The following is a 22,933-nucleotide window of genomic DNA, read 5'->3' on the forward strand; positions in this document are numbered from 1 at the left end:
TCTGCCTGTAGAAGAAGGCGGTCAGGGACTCATTGACTTGTTAAGCAAGATGGAGGCATTTAGACTCCAAATGTTACATCGACTCTTATACGGACCCGAGCACCTGCCGTGGAGACAGCTGGCCTTTACTTTATTTCGCAGAGTAAGAGGCTTCAATTTTGCTGAACATTTTTTCTTTTTAAACAATGCAGTGTTTGTTCGGTCTGAGTTGCCAAAATTTTATCATTCCGCACTTCAAATCTGGCACAGAAACCTCAGGAGGACCAGGCTAAATCTGGAGAGTACTAATTGGTTCATAGAAGAACCTTTAGTGTGGAATCCTCTGATAGAATGCCCATTATTGCTTTCAGAATTTTTTGTATCTATTCTTTTGAACAATAGACTTTTAAAAATAATTGACCTGATTAACACAGATATGAGGTGCTGGCACACCCCAGCCCACCTAGCGACAGTCCTGGGCATCAGATCAATACGCCTGGTTGAACTTTTTCTCAGCCAGGTAAAAACAGCACTGAGGAGGTCAGGAGCGAGTTCTGTGTGTGCCGAATATTTCAAAGGTGAGGACAAACTAGAGGCAGAGATGACATCACCTGCCATTATCGTGAGGCCAAATGTCACTGACCACACAGACAGGCCTGGGCGCCTTCTCCGTTTTGGTACTGTAGTTGAAAAAGACTTTGAACTGTTTACCAAAAAAGAACTGTATAAACTGTGTGTCAAAGTGACATTTTATAATCAATTGAAGGAGTTACCTGACACACTGTGGAGGAAGGAACTGCAGGTCTCTGAGAATATCTCACCTTCATGGAGAGCTTATTATAAACTCCCATTACAGAAAAGACTTGGAGATCTGCAGTGGAGGATAACACACTCGGCCTTAGCCACAAACTCGTTTCTGTTTACGATTAAAGTTTCAGAGACTGACCAGTGTCCGTTCTGTACTGTGAGAGAAACCATTTTTCATCTGTTTATTCACTGTGCACGGCTGAAGCCGTTGTTCAGGTTCTTGGACTCTCTTCTTGGTGGATTTGGTTTTAAGTTCTCTACTATTTGCTTTGTCTTTGGTATTAATTATTGCCAAAAAAATAAGAATAAATGTGTTATTGGAAATTTTCTGTTAGGACAAGCCAAGTTAGCAATTTTAATAACAAGGAGAAACAAAGAGAAGAACCTTATGGGGACTGACGCTCTGCTGCTCTTTAAAATTTTAATTAAAAGTAGACTGAAACTTGATTTCATGTATCATAAACTAACTAACAATTTAGAAATGTTTAGCGACATGTGGGGGACACGACAGGTACTGTGTGCTGTGGAGGGGGGAGAACTGGTGTTCAACTGGGAATAACAAGACAGTAATGGTGGGCATCAACATCATGTAGTTATTATTGTGCGGAGTAGGAGGAGTGTAAAGGGGAGTAAAGGTGGTCTTTGTGTTATAATGAATTATTTACTGTTAAAGTTATTATTAATGTGAGGAGTAGGAGGAGTGTAAAGGGGAGTAAAGGTGGTCTTTGTGTTATACTGAATTATTTACTGTTAAAGTTATTATTGATGTGCGGAGTAGGAGGAGTGTAAAGGGGAGTACAGGTGGTCTTTGTGTTTTAATGAATTATTAACTGTTAAAGTTATTATTAATGTGCGGAGTAGGAGGAGTGTACAGGGGGAGTAGTTGGGGTCGGATGTATGGCTTCTTGTTTATTATGACGCTTGTTTTTTTTATGTTAATTGAATGTGTATATTGTTTTGTTAATGTTTTTGTTACTGTTTAAAATAAAGGTCATTTTAAAAAAAAATTATCTATCTATCTATCTATCTATCTATCTATCTATCTATCTATCTATCTGTTATATGGTGCCTTTCATATCTATCTATCTATCTATCTATCTATCTATCTATCTATCTATCTATCTATCTATCTATCTATCTATCTATCTATCTATCTATCTATCTATCTATCTATCTATCTAATCCAGCAAACTATGCTATAATATCTATCTATCTCTTATCATCATTCCCAGGGACGTGTCCCCACCAGGACACCGGAAGAAGCAGGGGACCGGAATTGGGACAATATTCTCCCTGGAGGGCAGGTGGGCAGCCTCACTGGAATGCATGGGGGTCACGGAGCTGCAAAGCCCAACCCTCTGCGAGGATGGAGTCACCACCAGGGGGCGCCTGGACATGGTTGGAAGCCTGAATGGCAACACTTCCGCCACACCAAGAAGTGCTGCCGGAAGAAATTCCAAGTACACCCAGATTGCTACCGGTTGCCCACCTGACACTTCTGCTACACCAGGAAGTGACATCAGAATGAGCACCTGGAGCCCATCCAGGTCATTATAAAAGGGGCCGCATCCCTCCAGAAAGTGAGACAGAGTTGGGAGGAAGGAGATGAAGCTTGTGAGGAGGGGAGAGGATGTCATTGAGATTAGAGAAGTAAAAGAGACTTAGACTGTTGGAATTTTGGGAATGTGTTTAATAAATTTGTGCATTTTGGACATTCTGTTGTCTGTGTTTGTGGCTGGGGGCATGCTTTTCACAATATCTATCTATCTAATCCTACCACCTAGGCTATATAATCTATCTACAGTGCATCCAGAAAGTATTCCCAGCGCATCACTTTCTCCACATTTTGTTATGTTACAGCCTTATTCCAAAATGGATCAAATTCATTTTTTTCCTCAGAATTCTACACACAACACCCCATAATGACAATGTGAAAAAAGTTTACTTGAGGTTTTTGCAAATTTATTAAAAATTAAAAAACTGAGAAATCCCATGTCCATAAGTATTCACAGCCTTTGCTCAATACTTTGTCGATGCACCTTTGGCAGCAATTCCACCCTCAAGTCTTGTTAAATATGATGCCACAAGCTTGGCACACCTATCCTTGACCAGTTTGGCCCATTCCTCTTTGCAGCACCTCTCAAGCTCCATCAGGTTGGATGGGAAGCGTCGGTGCGCAGCCATTTTAAGATCTCTCCAGAAATGTTCAATCAGATTCAAGTCTGGGCTCTAGCTGGGCCACTCAAGGACATTCACAGAGTTGTCCTGAAGCCACTCCTTTCATATCTTGGCTGTGTGCTTAGGGTCGTTGTCCTGCTGAAAGATGAACCATCACCCCAGTCTGAGATCAAGAGCGTTCAGGAGCAGGTTTTCATTCAGGATGTCTCTGTACATTGCTGCAGTCATCTTTCCCTTTATCCTGACTAGTCTCCCAGTCCCTGCCGCTGAAAAACATCCCCACAGCATGATGCTGCCACCACCATGCTTCACTGTAGGGATGGTATTGGCCTGGTGACGAGCGGTGCCTGGTTTCCTCCAAATGTGACGCCTGGCATTCACACCAAAGAGTTCAATCTTTGTCTCATCAGACCAGAGAATTGTCTTTCTCATGGTCTGAGAGTCCTTCAGGTGCCTTTTGGCAAACTCCAGGCAGGCTGCCATGTGCCTTTTACTAAGGAGTGGCTTCCATCTGGCCACTCCACCATACAGGCCTGATTGGTGGATTGCTGCAGAGATGGTTTTCCTTCTGGAAGGGTCTCCTCTCTGCACAGAGGACCTCTGGAGCTCTGACAGACTGACCATCGGGTTCTTGGTCACCTCCCTGACTAAGACCCTTCTCCCCCGATCGCTCAGTTTAGATGTCCGGACAGCTCTAGGAAGAGTCCTGGTGGTTTCGAACTTCTTCCACTTACGGATGATGGAGGCCACTGTGCTCATTGGGACCTTCAAAGCAGCAGAAATTTTTCTGTAACCTTCCCCAGATTTGTACCTTGAGACAATCCTGTCTCGGAGGTCTACTGACAATTTCTTTGACTTCATGCTTGGTTTGTGCTCTGACATGAACTGTCAACTGTGGGACCTTCTATAGACAGGTGTGTGCCTTTCCAAATCATGTCCAGTCAACTGAATTTACCACAGGTGGACTCCAATGAAGCTGCAGAAACATCTCAAGGATGATCAGGGGAAACAGGATGCACCTGAGCTCAATTTCGAGCTTCACGGCAAAGGCTGTGAATACTTATGGACATGTGCTTTCTCAATTTTTTTATTTTTAATAAATTTACAAAAACCTCAAGTAAGTTTTTTCACGTTGGCATTATGGGGTGTTGTGTGTAGAATTCTGAGGAAAAAAATGAATTTAATCCATTTTGAAATAAGGCTGTGACATAACAAAATGTGATGCACTGTGAATACTTTCCTATCTATCTATCTATCTATCTATCTATCTATCTATCTATCTATCTATCTATCTATCTATCTATCTATCTATCTAGTTGACTAACTGACAAAGTGAAATTTAACAGGATGCTCCATTTTGGGAACTAGGTGTCCACTAAGAAATGACAATGATATGATATTTCAATATTTAGGGGTAATCCGCACAATTTTCTACTGCACAAGATTTCAGAATGTAAAACAACCTTTAGAAATTACTCCCACCTTTCGTTTTAAATATCAGTAAGGCAATTGGCTACAGTGGAACGTGAATGACAAATAACACCGATGGGCGATTTGCTGAATAAAAAGGTGATTGACCGCGACGTTTACATTTGCAATTGGGTGATAAGTGCCTGACGTACACAAATGTAATATATGATTGGTTGATTTGTCACGCACATTATACTCCGGTCTGCAGCAATATCTACTTGTATTTGTTTGACAGTGCTTTGTCAATTTGACAGCTTTTGCGCTAATTTAACAGGTTGATTATAGGTGGATTGGTGATTCTAAATTGGCCCTAGTGTGTGCTTGGTGTGTGGGTGTGTTTGTGTGTGTCCTGCGGTGGGTTAGCACCCTGCCCGGGATTGGTTCCCTGCCTTGTGCCCTGTGTTGGCTGGGATTGGCTCCAGCAGACCCCCGTGACCCTGTGTTCGGATTCAGCGGGTTGGAAAATGGATGGATGGATGGATTATATACAATGCATCATTCTCATTCAACAATGTTAGGTTGTGAGGACAGAGAAATTTGGAGAGCTTTGGTGACAGATGGTGACTAACAGGGGAAAACGACGTAAAAAAGTTAAATTAATGGACAAGTACCATAAGCAGAATAAAATGAACACAGACTTTTCTGACCTTTTACTGGTGACGTGAGGCTGAAACAGCGAAGGTCGCTTCACTTGGGCTATTGATTTCTTGCCTTGACCTCAGTTAACCACCAGATGTCGGTGTTCATACTGGAGGTGAGGCTTTAAAGCTTTTTCGGCACAAATAGAAAGAAAGCCTCAAAGCTTCACGAGGCTTCATTTCCCAATCATTATACATAACGAATTATTCCCAAATCTTCTTTTTTACAAAGTCCCTCTCTATAAATACACGTAGTTGTCACGTTTCTCATCTTCTTTTCTTCCTTGATGTTTCCTGATGGGGGTCATTAAATGAACAGACACGTCGCCCCGCAGAGCGGACACTTCTGCACGGTCTACGATTAAACGGATCAGTCCGATGCTGTGACGTGCTGATTGCTCAATAAAGTCACACGAGCTAAAGGAGTGCCGCCCATTTCCCGCTCTCCATTCTCGCGCTTTCTCACTAACGTGTCACGTGCACGCGCCGCCGCCACAGATGATTTAAACCCGCGCGCGCGCTTTCTCTTGTTCACGTGGTGTTCCTGTTGGGCGCATTTACAGCATGGTGTGTTTAGATTGTTGGTGTCTTTTCTGGCTGGTCGTTTGCGTGTCGGGCGCTCAGTTTGTCTTAGGGGATGTCCGCGTGACTAAGAAATGCGATGAGGACAAGACGATGACGTTGTCATTTGAAGGCTCTCCGACCGTTTTTATCCAGAGTGAGTGCGCCGTGTCTTCAATCACTGGGACTTGTCCGTGCCTGCTTCTTTAACTAAATGTCGCCCCCTCTTTTTTTGTATTTCTTAGAGACGAGAGCTGGATTGGTAAAGGTGACCAAAGATCTCCCAGCAATCGTTCTCCGTGGACAGTCTGGTCGCACCACACTAACGGTGCCCTTTTCTTCTCCGTACGGTTATGTAGCTGAGCAGGTGAGTAGCGCCGCCACTTCAGCCGTTGGTGGTTTTTAATCAAGCTGTATATCCTGGTTTGTGCCTCTTCTGTTCTCTTTAGGGCTCCCAGTATGTAATGACCATTGCCGTTGGATCAAGATGAAATGTAAAAACCTTCACATGCCCTATGCCAGGTATACTGCTTTTTTTAAATTGGCACCTGGAGTGTCTCTGCCATCTTCTAAATAGAATCTTTCACAGATTGGCGAGCCGGTGCCGTCATTGTTAACGAGAGATGCACAGTTGCCGACAGTGAGAAGCTCCCTTGTGGAGGGTCTTCATCCATCACTCCAGCAGAGTGTGAAGCCAACAACTGTTGCTATGATTTGAGCAGCAGCACCAGTCCATGCTACTATGCCAATGATGGTGAGTGGTTTGGGGGGGATGTGTGTGAGCAAAGGTGGCTGCTACTGGATATTCATGCTTGTCTGCTTTGGCCAGTGACTGTGCAGTGCACCCTGGATGGCCAGTTTGTGGTGGTTGTGTCAGAGAATGTGACCCTTCCTCCTCTGGATCTTGGGTCCATCCAGTTGGTGGACAGCAGTTGCAGCCCTGTGACCAGCATGTCCAGCTTTGTTGTGTACCAGTTTCCAGTCAGTGCCTGTGGCAGCACAGTTCAGGTGAGACTCCATCTGGGGGATATATAGGAGCAGGGGGCTCTCCTGCTACTTGTGATCTTGAGTGCTGGGTATTTAAATGTAACCTCACCCCCACCAAATCCTGTTCTAACTTCCTGGTCAGCAGTAATTGTAAAGTTCCTGTTTTCAGCTGGCTGGTGGCAATGTGACTTACCAGAACACCATGTCTGCTGCCATCACTGTGAGCAGTGGTCCAGAGGGCTCCATCACCAGGGACAGTGTCTACAAGTAAGGCTTCTGAACCTGCTTCCTCTAACCCTAAATGTGCTCTACCTGCTATGATGTGGTGTTTCTCTTCTCAGGTTGTTCCAGTGCACCTACTGGGGAAGCCAGGATGTGCAAGTGGAGGCTGAGGTGTTTACTGTGGCACCACCTCTTCCAGTAGTAGAGCAAGGGCCATTTGACCTGGAATTGGTCATTGCAACAGGTACTGTAGGAGGTGGTGGCTCATTTCATTTGAACAAATGAAGCAATTTTTTAACAATCGGTGGATTTGTAGCTTAGCTGTTAATGCCACCTCCTTTCCATGGTCAGATTCCTCCTATGACTCCTACTATGTGGATGCTGACTACCCAGTGACCAAAACTCTGAGGGATCCTGTGGCTGTGGAAGTGCACATCATGAACAGGACTGACCCTAACCTTGTTCTGACTCTTGGGGACTGCTGGGTCACCCCAGGACCTTCTGCTTCCAGCCAGCCCCAGTGGAGCCTTCTGGTTAATGGGTAGGTGCTCCTCCTCATGTGAGGGTGGTGTTGGGATAGTTTTGGCTATTCAGTGCTAACTATGGGGCCTGCTTGTCCCAGGTGCCCATACACAGGCGACAACTACTTGACCAGCTTGGTGACTGTGGACAGCACATCTGGAGTGGCCTACCCAAGTCATTACAAGAGATTTGTGTTTGAGATGTTTGCTTTTGTGGATCCTGTAGCTCAGCAAGCCTTGGCTGAAAAGGTAGAAATACTGTCTTGTGCTGCTTTGAGGCACCTATGGCCTTACTTGAAGTAATACTGTGGTGTGCTCTAGTTTTGGGTATCCATAGGGCAAGGACTCTAGTTCTGGGGCTATGAGTGATTGTGTGGCTTCACCATTGTCCTTTCTTTCTCCTGTAGATCTTCATCTACTGTGTTGCTGCTGCCTGCTATCCCTCTGCCACAGACCCCTGTACTCAGAGCTGCCCTGCAAGAAGTGCGTAGCATGCTTCAAACTAACAGACCAGTGATGCTGGTTATTTGGAATGAATATATTTCTAACATGCAGAGTTAGAGGTCTGGAAGCTTTTGGGTTTCTCAAGATGGCTCCTAAGGTGGTTTTTGAAGTAACCCTCTTCTCCCCACATTCTTTCAGGATCTGGCAGAGCTGCAGACAAGTTGGCAAGAATTGCTTCATCCAGGAAGAATGTGCTCCTTCACAGTGGTCCTGTCGTCATGGAGGCTGACCAGGTGCAAACATCCAGGCTGAAGCATGAAGGTAACCATCTTGATCCTCCTACTGGAGTAGGCCAGATATCTGAGGTCTTCATCCTTCACTGTATGGCTTGGAGAGTAAATGTCCTTGGTCTTCCTCCCGCAGCCCCTTTTCCTACTGGATACCTGGTGCTGGGAGTTGCAGTTGCCATGTTGATGGTGGTCCTGATTTTGGCTGTAGTTGCTGTGAGGAGGTTGAACAGTCAAAAAGTGAATCTGATATTTTAATAAACCTTTTTGGGGTATAAAATTTGTGCTTGTTGTTCAGGTGCAGGAGTAGATGGGTGGTTGTGCTTTGTAGTGGGTTTTTTTTTTTTTTTTTTTTAATACCATTCAGTTATTTGAAGTGTTAGCCCACACCTCTTTGGCACACAGGAACTCTTTAGGAGTTGTTGCTTGGTAGTTGCAGATGACCCGTGGGGGAGCTTGTGTTATGTACTTTGTAGTAACTGTTTGCATGTAGGAGGTCTGCATGTGAAGCTGTAAGATTGCAATACTAATGACGGGGGGGGGGGGGGGTGTTCAACATCTCCTGTATGTGACCCTTGATCCCCACTCTCGTACCTCTGCCTTCAGGGTAGGTTGCTTGACTTCATGCCCTCTACCAGTTTGAAAACTGCTGCCCTAGACCACTGCATGAAGTAACAAGGGGCACGAATGTTGCCATATGTGGCATAATTTTGGTATTAGTAGGGAAATTTTAAAATTGTAGCAGTGTATCGGCAGCAAAAATAGGAATTAGGGTTTCAAGAAAATATTGGAAAACTGACTCGGGTCGCAAATACTTAAGTTGAAACACTGGTCTAGGGTTTATTTTCTCCCAAATCTCTTCCAATTGTTTTATCCCTTGCTTATATGGTTTGTCCTGTGAATTGCATTACTCGACAGAACCTTCTCCCCCTACCCGTTCCCCACTGGAGTAACTTTCCATAAGTACCAGACAAATGGGATTAACAAAATGTGGTTGATGAGTTAACTCTTGACATGCACGTGATGGTCATTTCCTAAATTGGATATATTCCGTCTTCCTTTTAATAGTATAGGGACCTAATCAACAACTTAATTGGTGCGACTCAAACCACCTACACCTGGACAGCAGCAAAACCAAGGAGCTGGTGGTGGATTTTAGGAGGCCCAGGCCCCTCATAGTCACCTCTGATCATCAGAGGTGACTGTGATCAGATGGTGCAGGCCTATAAATATCTGGGAGTGCAGCTGGATGGTAACTCAGACTGGACTGCCAATACTGAGGCTCTGTGCAAAAGGACAGAGCCGGTTATACTGAAAAGGCTGGTGTCCTGCAACACGATGCTGCAGATGTTTTATCAGATGGTTGGGGTGAGCACCCTCTTCTACGGGGTGGTGTGTGGGGGAGGCAACATAAAGGAGGCCTCGCGCCTTGACAAACTGGTGAGGAAGGCAGGCTTTATTGTTGGCATGGAGCTGGACCGCTTGACATCTGTGGTAGAGTGGGCACTCTGAAGGCTCCTATCAATTATGGAGAATCCACTAAACCGTGACTTCTCCAGACAGAAGAGTAGCTTCAGTGACAGACTGCGGTCACTGTCCTGCTCCACTGCCATCCAGAGAAGATCATTCCTCCCCTAACTATGTGACTCTACCCCTCCCTGGGTGGAATTGAAGACATTTAACATACAAAGTTAGTCTGTCGGGTTTTTTTTTTTTTTGTCCTGCATAATCAATCTTTAATAGTTTTTTGTATCTGACTGCTGCTGGAGTATATTAATCGCAAGGGGAAATTCACAAAGTATACCCTGGTCCTCTTAACCACCTTCTTTATATTCTCTAACCCCTTGGTCTTGCAATCTCCTTAAGAACCAGAAAGCATCAATCATTACAAATACCAATGACCTCCACTATTTATTCTCGCATCAGTTAACTGGATGTACCTGCAGTCCAGTGTGTTTGTATAATCTTTTCATGAACAAAGACCTCCTGAAGGCAGTGTGTTTTGTAATGGTTAAGGTGTTAAACCTCCATGCCAGAGCTTGTGGATTAAAAATCCCACCACTGACACCATTGTGATCTTTTAAAGTCACTTTGGCTGCAAGGAGACCAATGTTATGAAGTGCAGCTTGTCTTCTTGGTTTAATGTCCTATGGTGACCTTGCTTCCTCTATCTAATGCATGTGCCATTCTCGGGTACTTTAGCATTTCCACTTCCTTGCCTTGCTGCTGCTGTAGCAATTTAAGTAAAGAAGCAGGCAGGAGTTAATTCACACATTTATTAGTAATTTGGCCAAAGTCTTTAAGGATGCGATTTGCATGGTGGTAAACCATGGCCTTGCAGCTTCAGTAGCAGTGTAATTTGATTCCATACACCAGTCTCGGCTTGTCTTCAGTCCAGCTTGCTTTTCCACCATGAGGTCTTCAAATGGAGTAAGGAGAATGGGCCACATGTCTACCTCAATAGGACTGCCAAGATTAAAGTTCTCGTGTCCATCTGGTAGGAGGAGTGATCAACTTGTTACCATTCTTACAACAAACCAATAGGGCAGGGGTGGTGAAATCCAGGCCTCAAGGGCTGCAGGCTTTCATTCTTACCATCTTCTTAATTATTGAACAGTTTTTGCTGCTGGTTACTTCTTTAAATTTGACTCTGGCCCCATACTTTAATTGGCAGCAAAACAAGCCACCACATGACCTGTGCCCATTACACAATACCTGAAATTAAAGAGAGATGATGGTCTTGGTAAGGTTGATCTCTCTCCGGTCACCCAAACATTTTGACAGTGCTCTGAGAACAGAAAAACAGTTTTCAACATGTGTGTCGTGGCAGAATGAGAGCAGCAACAAGCCACGGAATTAAATAATGAGGTTAATTAACATCAAGAATTGTATTCTCATTAAGAAAGTGGAGTTTGAAGCCCCAGTTTAGCTGCTAATCTGTTAGTTTGTTTCACATCTCATTTCTGCTTTGCTGTCCTTTAATGAAGAAAGGAATCAATTCAGAGGGCTGAACTCTTCTAACAGGGAAAATCTATCTAAAATGGAATGTAAAAGGAGTTAAGTAGCAGTGAAAACTGATCATTGATTAGGAAAAGGGTGAGAATGAAAGCCTGCAGCCACTGCGGTCCTCCAGGCTTGGAGTTTTCCACCTCTGCTCTAGGGGGTTTCATTAAAGAGTGGTTTGGAATTCAATGCCAATCATAAGCAGCTGTACTTTGCCTAAATAAAGCAATGGTGGTTGGATGAGCTTGTAACGGTGCTACTAGAGATTAAAAGTGCAACACCCTGCATTGGGTCTGATTCACCTTCTACTGAAGGTGCAGGGGCTGTTGGGATCAAAGGAGGTCAGTGTGGCTTTTTTTTTTAAAAAAAAAAAGGGGGGGGGGGGGAACAAAATGACCAAAGGAAGGATTATTTTGTGTTTCATGTTCCTGTCTGTCTGCATTCTGTTGGGTTACCTGTGCTTAATCATATTGGCCCGGCACGTTTCTTGGTTGGTGTCTGGATTGTCTGCCTGTTACTTGAGGACTGTCTGTCTACTTTACATATGAAGCCTCATTAAATATTAATTTCTACACTAGAAATAAGGCCACTGCACGGCTCCAATGGAAGTTGCTTTGGCTAAAGGCGTCCACAAAAGTAGTGACGCTGCTTTGTCTTGACCGTGATGCTCTTCTGCATGAGATCCATTTCTGCTTTTCCCGGTGATTTGGATTTTGAAGGTCATCGCAAATCAGCTTGACCAGAAAAGTGAACTTTTGATCCGGCGCGAGTGAAATTGAAGTAAATGATAAAACTCGAACCTCTTCTCCAACATTCCCTTAAATTTCTTTTCATGAAGTTCAGCTGTTGTAGGAGGTCTCCTTAAAAAGTGCACAGAAGTGAATGGAAATGATATCTGGGTAGCTGGGTGGGACTGTCAGCAGTTTTAGAGCGTGGTTTTGAGTGGGGTGTGGTGTCTCCTCATTCCTGAAACCACCATTAAATTCCATGGGCACCTTGCCACAATATCTCTGGAAGGGATGGATGTTTAATGATTACATCCATCAGTCCAGGAATGTGCCCATTCCAGCAAACATCAGGCGCGAGGCAGAAACAAACCCTGGATGAGGCATCAAGACATTGCAAGGTGAACACAAACGCACACACACACGGGTCATTTTAGCACCACCAGACCTGCATGTCCTTGAAAGGAAACCGGAGCACATTATGGAAACCCACCAGGGGGGTAAAAAAAAATAAAAAGGTGGGGAACACCAGTGATGTGACTCCCTACAAGGCAGCAGTGCCACTGCTCCGTCACAATGTGTAATTATTAACAGTATTCATTATTTAACCCTAATCCATGAATGGGGGGGGGTCTCCAAAACCCCCAGTCACAGATTTTAAAATTCTTTCCCTTTCAAGGTAATAAGACGGCCATTTTGTGTTGTCTTGAAAAATGTGCCGGAATCCACTTCCCAGTACCTTAGTGCAAATAAGTGCTACAGTAGCACAATGTAGTTGGGGGTCTCCGAGACCCCCCATTCATGGAAACGTTACCATTTTTGTACAAGTGTTTTTGCTTTGTTTTATATTTTATATTTGAAGTTTCTCATTGGGACCTTCAAAGCAGCAGAAATTTTTCTGTAACCTTCCCCAGATTTGTACCTTGAGACAATCCTGTCTCGGAGGTCTACAGACAATTCCTTTGACTTCATGCTTGGTTTGTGCTCTGACATGAACTGTCAACTGTGGAACCTTCTATAGACAATTGTGTGCCTTTCCAAATCATGTCCAGTCAACTGAATTTAGCACAGGTGGACTCCAATGAAGCTGCAGAAACATCTCAAGGATGATCAGGGGAAACAGGAGGCACCTGAGCTCAATTTGAGCTTCATGACAAAGGCTGTGAATACTTATGGACATGTGCTTTCTCAATTTTTTTATTTTTAATAAATTTACAAAAACCTCAAGTAGACTTTTTTCACGTTGTCATTAAGGGGTGTTGTGTGTAAAATTCGGAGGAAAAAAATGAATTTAATCCATTTTGGAATAAGGCTGTGACATAACAAAATGTGGAAAACGTGATGCGCTGGGAATTCTTTCCTATCTATCTATCTATCTATCTATCTATCTATCTATCTATCTATCTATCTAGTTGACCAACTGACAAAGTGAAATTTAACAGGATGCTCCATGTTGGGCTCTAGGTGTCCACTAAGAAATGACAATGATATGATATTTCAATATTTAGGGGTAATCCGCCCAATTTTTTACTGCACAATACTTCAGAATGTAAAACAAGGAGTGTCAAATTCCATGCAAATCCTTCGAATGGGAGTGGAGGGGTGTCCCACTTCCATGACCTGTGTGACGCACTGGGAGCATCAGGACCTGTCACAAGATTTGAAGGATCAGTGCAAGTGTTCAGTGACGGCAGGTGCTACCACCTAGGAGTTGTGAGCAGGCCAACCTCCAGAAATCCCACTTTGTATAAAACCAAAACCCAAAGCAGCAGCTCACTCTTCAATGTCCCCCTCTAACTCAGTTTTTGTTTTAAATTGCCACAGTAAAAAAAATGAAATAAAAATACTAAAGCCATTCATGTAGCTAAGAAAATTTATTAAATCCTCAGATTCACTTTTTGTCAGTTCAACCTCCTCACAGCAAGTACAGCCAACATCTGCACCACCATCAACATGGCAGCTGCAACTCCTAGCACCAGGTATCCAGTGGGAAGAGGGGCTGTGGGAGGAAGATAAAGGACATTTAGTCTCCAAGTCATACAGTGAAGGATGAAGACAAAGGATCAGCCAAACCCAGAAGTAGAACTCTGGCCTACTCCAAGATGGTTACCTTCCTGCTCCAGCCTGATTCTTCGCACCTGATCAGCCTCAAAGACCACTGGACCACTGTGAAGGAGCACATTCTTCTTGGATGAAGTAATTCATGCCAAATTGTCTGCAGCTCTGCCAGATCCTGATAGCAGAAGGGAGTAAGGGTTAGTTCAACTAAGGCATTAGGAGCCAAACTGCCTCCACTCCTCTCTGCATTTAACAAAGCTATGCATTCCAAATACGGAGTAAATGTTCTACTAAAATAGTCAACATACAATACAATACAATACAATTTATTTTTGTGTAGCCCAAAATCACACAAGAAGTGCCACAATGGGCTTTAACCGGCCCTGCCTCTTGACAGACCCCCAGCCTCGACTCTCTAAGAAGACAAGAAAACCCTTGTAGGGAAAAAATGGAAGACACCTCAGGAAAGGCAGTTCAAAGAGAGACCCCTTTCTAGGTGCTGTGTGTGTCAAAAAGAAGGGGGTCAATACAATACACAGAACAGAACAAATCCTCAATACAGTATACAAATAAAAATTTTAGAATTACGGAGGAGAATTTAACAGTAGATGATATCACATAATAGGATTTGGATCGGTTTATCACAGCATCTCTGGTCAATTCATTTGAATTAAGCTACTCACTTCTCGCAGGGCAGCTCTGTGTACAGGGTTCTGCTGCAAAGGGATAGCAGGCAGCAGTAACACAGTAGATGAAGATCTACAGAGAGAAAAGGGAAAATCACACTTGGTAGGAGCTCCACAACTGGACACCTACAACACCTTCTCAGTTCTTTTACAAGAACTGTGATTCTGCTTCACTGCAGACTGAAGTCCTAAAGAAACATGGAACATGACCACAAGAGCCTCAAAAGCAGTCATGATGCAGAATCCGTACATGGCAAGGAAAGCCAATTTTTCAGCCAAGACTCGCTGAGCTACAGGATCCACAAAAGCAAACATCTCAAATCTCTTGTAATGACTTGGGTAGGCCACTCCAGATGTGCTGTCCACAGTCCCCTGTGTATGTGCACTTGGGCAAAGCAGACCCCCAACTTAGCACTGAAGAGCCAAGACAATCCTAACACCACCCTCACAAAGTGGGGCATCTACCCATTCACAAGAAGGCTCCACTGGGGCTGGCTAGAAGCAGAAGGTCCTGGGGTGACCCAGCAGTACCCAAGAGTCAGAACAAGGTTAGGGTCAGTCCTGTTCACGATGTGCACTTCCACAGCCACGGGATCCCTCAGAGTTTTGGTCACTGGGTAGTCAGCATCCACATAGTAGGAGTCATAGGAGGAATCTGACCATGGAAAGGAGGTGGCATTAACAGCTAAGCTACAAATCCACCGATTGTTAAAAAATTGCTTCATTTGTTCAAATGAAATGAGCCACCACCTCCTACAGTACCTGTTGCAATGACCAATTCCAGGTCAAATGGCCCTTGCTCTACTACTGGAAGAGGTGGTGCCACAGTATACACCTCAGCCTCCACTTGCACATCCTGGCTTCCCAAGTAGGTGCACTGGAAGAACAACCTGAGGAGAGAAACACCACATCATAGCAGGTAGAGCACATTTAAGGTTAGAGGAAGCAGGTTCAGAAGCCTTACTTTTAGTCACTGTCCCTGGTGATGGAGCCCTCTGGACCACTCCTCACACTGATGGCAGCAGACATGGTGTTCTGGTAAGTCACATTGCCACCAGCCACCTGAAACAGGGACATTACAATCACTGCTGGCCCCAACTGATTGGGTGAGGCCACCTTTCCATACCACTAGCACCCCATTTTCCACTTTGGAATTATTCTCAGGATTCTAAACCAGAAATCAAGCAGATTGGTGACATCTTAACATTGTTTTATGTGGGGTGAAGTTCAGATTGTGTTTGCCCATCACATTTTTTCAAGACAAACATCTTCAGAAACGACACTGGGCAAATGTTATGACGTCCCCCAGATGGAGTCTCACCAGAACTGTGCTGCCACAGGCACTGACTGGAAACTGGTACATGACAAAGCTGGACAGGCTGGTCACAGGGCAGCAGCTGGATTAACTATTACACAAAGTACACAGTGCTTAGGGCATCGGTATTTATATGTAAATATAAAATAGTCTTAACAAAAGTTAACAATCATATTAATCTTCGATTCAAGAAAACCAGAATGCGGCAACTGGCTCCCGGTCCACCGAGGCTCACATGATCGTTCTTGTCTTTTTCATGTCAATGGTCCTAAAACACATTTTTAGGGTTGTGTACTATAGAAGTAAATATTTAACTCCGAGGATTTATTCAAAGTTTAAAATTGTAATACGTTCACAGCCCATCTTTAAGGAGACCTGTTAAATGTAGGCGACTATTTCATGAGGACATTCGAGTAAACAACAACAGTCAAACATTTCTTTAAATCTGACTGACTTAATCAAGTAGAGCCCACACTTAAGTCAACCTCAATCCATTACAATTAGGCGGACACAAATTTGTATTCATATGCTGATTGAAATTTTCTTCAGATGTTGTTCAGTAACAATAATGATCTCATATCAAAACTTTTATGATCATTATTTTTCAAAACTGCTAACCATAAATGATGGTGGTAAACATACACTGCAGTCGTAATAATACACTCGACAGATGTAGATGTAGATAGTGGCACTAGTACACAATGGACGCAGATGTATTTTATGAATATACATTTCGTCTCTCACAGTTACTTTATCCTGACCGTCCACCTTTAGAAATTACTCCCACCTTTCTTTTTAAATATCAGTAAGGCAATTGGCTACAGTGGAGCGTGAATGACAAATAACACCGATTGGCGATTTGCTGAATAAAAAGGTGATTGACCGCGACGTTTACATTTGCAATTGGGTGATAAGTGCCTGACGTACACAAATGTAATATATGATTGGCTGATTTGTCACGCCCATTATACTCCGGTCTGCAGCAATATCTACTTGTATTTGTTTGACAGCGCTTTGTCAATTTGACAGCTTTTGCGCTAATTTAACAGGAAGCCTATATAAAATGCATCATTCTCATTCAACAATGTTGGGTTGTGAGGACAGTGAAATTTGGAGAGCTTTGGTGACAGATGGTGACTAACAGGGGAAAACGCCGTAAAAAAGTTAAATTAATGGACAAGTACCATCAGCAAAATAAAATGAACACAGACTTTTCTGACCTTTTACTGGTGACGTGAGGCTGAAACAGCGAAGGCCGCTTCACTTGCACTACTGATTTCATGCCTTGACTTCAGTTAACCACCAGATGTCGGTGTTCATACTGGAGGTGAGGCTTAGACGATTAGACGGATCAGTCCGATGCTGTGACGTGCTGATTGCTCAATAAACTCACACGAGCTAAAGGAGTGCCGCCCATTTCCCGCGCTCCATTCTCGCGCCTTCTCACTAACGTGTCACGTGCACGCGCCGCCGCCACAGATGATTTAAACCCCCGCGCGCGCGCACGTTCTCTTGTTCATGTGGTGTTCCTGTTGGGCGCATTTTCAGCATGGCGCGTTTAGATTGTTGGTGTCTTTTCTGGCTGGTCGTTTGCGTGTCGGGCGCTCATTTTGTCTTAGGGGATGTCCGCGTGACTAAGAAATGCGATGAGGACAAGACGATGACGCTGTCGTTTGAAGGCTCTCCGACCGTTTTTATCCAGAGTGAGTGCGCTGTGTCTTCAATCACTGAGACTTGTCCGTGCCTGCTTCTTTAACAAAATGTCGCCCCCTCTTTATTTGTATTTTTTAGAGACGAGAGCCGGACTGGTAAAGGTGACCAAAGATCTCCCAGCAATCGTTTTCCGTGGACAGTCTGGTCGCACCACACTAACGGTGCCCTTTTCTTCTCCGTACGGTTATGTAGCTGAGCAGGTGAGTAGTGCCAGCACTTCAGCCGTTGGTGGGTTTTAATCCAGCGGTTTATCCTGGTTTGTACCTCTCCTGTTCTCTTTAGGGCTCCCAGTATGTAATGACCATTGCCGTTGGATCAAGATCAAATGTAAAAACCTTCACATGCCCTAAGCCAGGTATACTGCTTTTCTAGATTAGCACCTGGAGCGTCTCTGCCATCTTCTAAATAGAATCTTTCACAGATTGGCGAGCTGTTACCGTCATTGTTAATGAGAGATGCACAGTTGCCGAGAGCGAGAAGCTCCCTTGTGGAGGGTCTTCATCCATCACGCCAGCAGACTGTGAAGCCAACAACTGTTGCTATGATTCGAGCAGCAGCACCAGTCCATGCTACTATGCCAATGATGGTGAGTGGTTTGGGGGGTGTGAGTGAGTAAAGGTGTCTGCTACTGGATATTTATGCTTGTGTTTGCTTTGGCCAGTGACTGTGCAGTGCACCCTGGATGGCCAGTTTGTGGTGGTGGTGTCGGAGAATGTGACCCTTCCTCCTCTGGATCTTGGGTCCATCCAGTTGGTGGACAGCAGTTGCAGCCCTGTGACCAGCCTGTCCAGCTTTGTTGTGTACCAGTTTCCAGTCAGTGCCTGTGGCAGCACAGTTCAGGTGAGACTCCATCTGGGGGATATATAGGAGCAGGGGGCTCTCCTGCTACTGATGTGATCTTCAGTGCTGGGTATTTAAATGCAACAACCCTCTCCCCCCCCCCCCCCCCCCGGTCAGCGGTGATTTGTAATGTTGCCGTTTCAGGTGGCTGGTGGCAATGTGACTTACCAGAACACCATGTCTGCTGCCATCACTGTGAGCAGTGGTCCAGAGGGCTCCATCACCAGGGACAGTGTCTACAAGTAAGGCTTCTGAACCTGCTTCCTCTAACCTTAAATGTGCTCTACCTGCTATGATGAGGTGTTTCTCTCCTCAGGTTGTTCTTCCAGTGCACCTACTCGGGAAGCCAGGATGTGCAAGTGGAGGCTGAGGTGTATACTGTGGCACCACCTCTTCCAGTAGTAGAGCAAGGGCCATTTGTCCTGGAATTGGTCATTGCAACAGGTACTGTAGGAGGTGGTGGCTCATTTCATTTGAAGAAATAAAGCAATTTCTTTTACAAATCGGTGGATTTGTAGCTTAGCTGTTAATGCCCCCTCCTTTCCATGGTCAGATTCCTCCTATGGCTCCTACTATGTGGATGCTGACTACCCAGTGACCAAAACTCTCAGGGATCCTGTGGCTGTGGAAGTGCACATCGTGAACAGGACTGACCCTAACCTTGTTCTGACTCTTGTGGACTGCTGGGTCACCCCAGGACCTTCTGCTTCCAGCCAGCCCCAGTGGAGCCTTCTGGTTAATGGGTAGGTGCTCCTCCTGTGAGGATGGTGTTGGGATAGTTTTGGCTGTTCAGTGCTAACTAGGGGGTCTGCTTGTCCCAGGTGTCCATACACAGGCGACAACTACTTGACCAGCTTGGTGACTGTGGACAGTACATCTGGAGTGGCCTACCCAAGTCATTACAAGAGATTTGTGTTTGAGATGTTTGCTTTTGTGGATTCTGTAGCTCAGCAAGCCATGGCTGAAAAGGTAGAAATACTGTCTTGTGCTGCTTTGAGGCACCTATGGCCTTCCTTGAAGTAATACTGTGGTGGGCTCTAGTTTTGGGTATCCACATGGCAAGGACTCTTGACTTCTGGGGCTATGAGTGATTGTTTGGCTTCACCATTGTTCTTTCTTTCTTTCTCTGTAGATCTTCATCTATTGTGTTGCTGCTGCCTGCTATCCGTCTGCCACAGACCCCTGTACTCAGAGCTGCCCTGCAAGAAGTGCGTAGCCTGTTTCAAACTAACAGACCACTGATGCTGGTTATCTTTGTGGAACATTGACTCCATATTTGGAATGAATAGATTTCTAACATGCCGAGTTAGATGACTGGAAGCATTTGGGTTTCTCAAGATGGCTCCTAAGGTGGTTTTTGAAGTAACCCTCTTCTCCCCACATTCTTTCAGGATCTGGCAGAGCTGCAGACAAGTTGGCACGAATTGCTTCATCCAGGAAGAATGTGCTCCTTCACAGTGGTCCTGTTGTTCTTGAGGCTGACCAGGTGCTAACTTCCAGACTCCAGCAGCAAGGTAACCATCTTGATTTTCCTACTGGAGTAGGCCAGATATCTGAGGTCTTCATCCTTCACTGTATGGCTTGGAGAGTAAATGTCCTTGGTCTTCCTCTCACAGCCCCTTTTCCTACTGGATACCTGGTGCTGGGAGTTGCAGTTGCCATGTTGATGATGGTCCTGATTTTGGCTGTAGTTGCTGTGAGGAGGTTGAACAGTCAAAAAGTGAATCTGAAATTTTAATAAACCTTTTTGGGGTACAAAATTTGAGTGTTTTCTTATTGCTCCGGTGCGGGAGTAGATGGTTGGTTATGCTTTGGAGTTTTTGACTTCATACCATTCAGATTTTTGGAGGGGTAGTCCACACTTTGGCACACAGAAGGAACTCTTTAGGAGTTGTTGCTTGGAAGTTGCAGATGACCCGTGGGGGAGCTTGTTTTATGTACTTTGTAGTAACTGTTCACATGCAGACCTACATGCAAAGTTGTAAGTTTGCCATACTAATGATGTGGGGGACATTCAACATCTATGTGAACCTTTGATCCCCGCTCTCGTACCTCTGCCTTCAGGGTAGGTTGCTTGACTTCATGCCCCCTACCAGTGTGAAAACAGCTGCCCTAGACAACTGCATGAAGTAACGAAGGGGCACGAATGTTGCCATATGTGGCATAATTTTGCTATTCGTAGGGAAATTTCAAACTTGTAGCGATTTGTATCAGCAGCAAAAATAGGAATAAATTAGGGGTTCAAGAAAACACGGGGGGGGGGGGGGCGCAATTTAAAACTGACTCTGGTCTCAAATAAACCTCTTTCAATTGTTTTTCTCTTGCTTATATGGTTTGTCCTGTTAATTGTGCATTACTCAACAGAACTTTGTTTTTTTTTTTAAATTTTGTTAATCCCATTTGTCTGGTACTTATCGACCACCCTAACTCTTGACATGCATGTGGTGGTCATTTCCTAGATTGTATATCGTCAGCCTTCCTTTTTAATAGTATATGGACCTAATCAATGACTTTAATTGGTGTGACTCAAACCACCTACCCCTGAACACCAGCAAAACCAAGGAGCTGGTGGTGGATTTTAGAAGGACCAGACCCCTCATGGACCCTGTGATCATCAGAGGTGACTGGGTTTAGACCTATAAATACCTGGGCGTGCAGCTGAATGTGAACTTAGACTGGACTGCCAATACTGATGCTCTGTGTAAGAGAGGACAGAGCCGGTTATCCTTCCTTAGAAGGCTGGCATCCTTCATCTGCAATAAGATGCTGCAGATGTTCTATCGGACAGTTGTGGTGAGCGCCCTCTTCTATTTGGTGGTGTGCTGGGGAGGCAGCATTAAGAAGAATGCATCATGCCTTGACAAACTGGTGAGGAAGGCAGGCTCTATTGTTGGCATGAAGCTGGACAGCTTGACATCTGTGGCAGAGCGACAGGCACGCAGAAGGCTCCTATCAATTATGGACAATCCACTGCACCCACTAAACTGTCTTCTCCAGACAGAAGAGCAGCGACAGACTGCTGTCACTGTCCTGTTCCACTGACAGACTGAGAAGATCATTCCTCCCCCAAACTATGTGACTCTTCAATTCCACCTGGGTTGGAGTTAACATACAAAGTTGTCAGCTTTTTCCTGCATTGTTATCAATCTTTATTTTTTTTTGTATCTGTATGCTACTGCTGGAGTATGTGAATTTCCCCTTGGGATTAATAAAGTATCTAATACCCTGGTCCTCCTAAAAAGACCCCAACCCCCGGTCTTACAATCTCCTTAAGAACAACAAAGCATCACTTATTACAAATACCAATGACCTCCACCATTTTATTCTGGCATCGGTTAACTGGATGTACCTCCAGTCCTGTGGCTTCCAGTGGGTTTGTATAATCTTTTCATGAACAAAGAGCTCCTGATGGCAGTGTGTTTTGTAATGGTTAAAGTGTTAAACCTCCATGCCAGAGCTTGTGGATTAAAAAAATCCCACCACTGTGACCTTTAAAAGTCACTTTGGCTGCAAGGGGCCCAATGTTATGAATTGCAGCTTGTCTTCTTGGTTTAATGTCCTATGGTGACCTTGCTTTCTCTATCTAATGTACTTCCCATTCTCAGGTACGTTAGCATTTCCACTTCCTTCCCTTGCTACTGCTGTAGCAATTTGAGTAAAGACACGGCCAGGAGTTACTTCACACATTTATTAGTAATTTGACCAAACTCTTTAAAGATGCGATTTGCATGGTGGTAAACCATTGCCTTGCAGCTTCAGTAGCAGTGTAATTTGATTCCATAGACCACTCTTGGCTTGTCCTCAGTCCAGCTTGCTTTTCCATCATGAGGTCTTCAAATGGAGTAATGAGAATGGGCCACATGTCTACCTCAATAGGGCTGCCAAGATTAAAGTTCTCGTGTCCATCTGGTACGAGAAGTGAAGGTGGACTGATCAACTTGTTACCATTCTTACAACAAACCAATAGGGCAGGGGTGGTGAAATCCAGGCCTCAAGGGCTGCAGGCTTTCATTCTTGCCATCTTCTTAATAATTGAACAGTTTCTGCTGCTGGTTACTTCTTTTAATTTGACTCTGGCCCCATACTTTAATTAGCAGCAAAACAAGCCACCACATGACCTGTGCCCATTACACAATACCTGAAATTAAAGAGAGATGATGGTCTTGGTAAGGTTGATCTCTCTCAGGTCACCCAACCATTTTGACAGTGCTCTTAGAACAGAAAAACAGTTTTCAACATGTGTGTCGTGGCAGAATGAGAGCAGCAACAAGCCACGGAATTAAATAATGGGGTTAATTAACATCAAGAATTGGATTCTCATTAAGAAAGTGGAGTTTGAAGCCCCAGTTTAGCTGGTCATCTGTTTGTTTCATATCTCATTTCTGCTTGGCTGTCCTTTAATGAAGAATTGAATCAATTCAGAGGGCTGAATTCTTCTAACAGGGAAAATCTAAAAAGGAATGTAAAAGGAGTTAAATAGCAGTGAAAACTGATCACTG

At 44.4% G+C, this 22,933-nt stretch overlaps 3 protein-coding genes and 1 long non-coding RNA gene across 8 annotated transcripts in view; 2 read left to right on the top strand and 2 right to left on the bottom strand.

Moving 5' to 3' along the window:
* The window catches only part of LOC114641735 (uncharacterized), a 21,580-nt gene extending 7,531 nt beyond the window's left edge, over positions 1-14,049 (bottom strand). Inside the window, exon 1 of the long non-coding RNA XR_007934904.1 lies at positions 13,961-14,049. This is a non-coding gene — a long non-coding RNA (uncharacterized LOC114641735). The remainder of the gene's footprint in view (positions 1-13,960) is intronic.
* The window catches only part of LOC114641741 (zona pellucida sperm-binding protein 4-like), a 271,334-nt gene that overhangs the window by 155,039 nt on the left and 93,362 nt on the right, over positions 1-22,933 (top strand). For 3 of the 5 annotated variants that reach the window (XM_051927433.1, XM_051927432.1, XM_051927431.1), the window contains exon 6: positions 6,790-6,887. In XM_051927433.1, the coding sequence (XP_051783393.1) occupies positions 6,790-6,887 (98 nt within the window). Of the gene's footprint in view, positions 1-6,789; positions 6,888-7,770; positions 7,847-19,825; positions 19,949-20,138; positions 20,182-22,933 lie in introns of those variants that run through there. The other 2 variants (XM_051927430.1, XM_051927436.1) reach the window with 2 other exon arrangements.
* Positions 1-22,933, bottom strand: part of LOC114641736 (zona pellucida sperm-binding protein 4-like) — a 90,079-nt gene that overhangs the window by 63,103 nt on the left and 4,043 nt on the right. The window lies entirely within an intron of this gene.
* Positions 17,397-22,933, top strand: part of LOC114641722 (zona pellucida sperm-binding protein 4-like) — a 177,463-nt gene continuing 171,926 nt past the window's right edge. The window contains exon 1 of the mRNA XM_051927462.1: positions 17,397-17,584. Coding sequence (XP_051783422.1) covers positions 17,431-17,584 — 154 coding nt within the window. The 5' untranslated portion in view covers positions 17,397-17,430. The remainder of the gene's footprint in view (positions 17,585-22,933) is intronic.

The sequence above is a fragment of the Erpetoichthys calabaricus genome, chromosome 5 (genome assembly GCF_900747795.2).
Source record: "Erpetoichthys calabaricus chromosome 5, fErpCal1.3, whole genome shotgun sequence".
Taxonomy (NCBI): domain Eukaryota; kingdom Metazoa; phylum Chordata; class Cladistia; order Polypteriformes; family Polypteridae; genus Erpetoichthys; species Erpetoichthys calabaricus.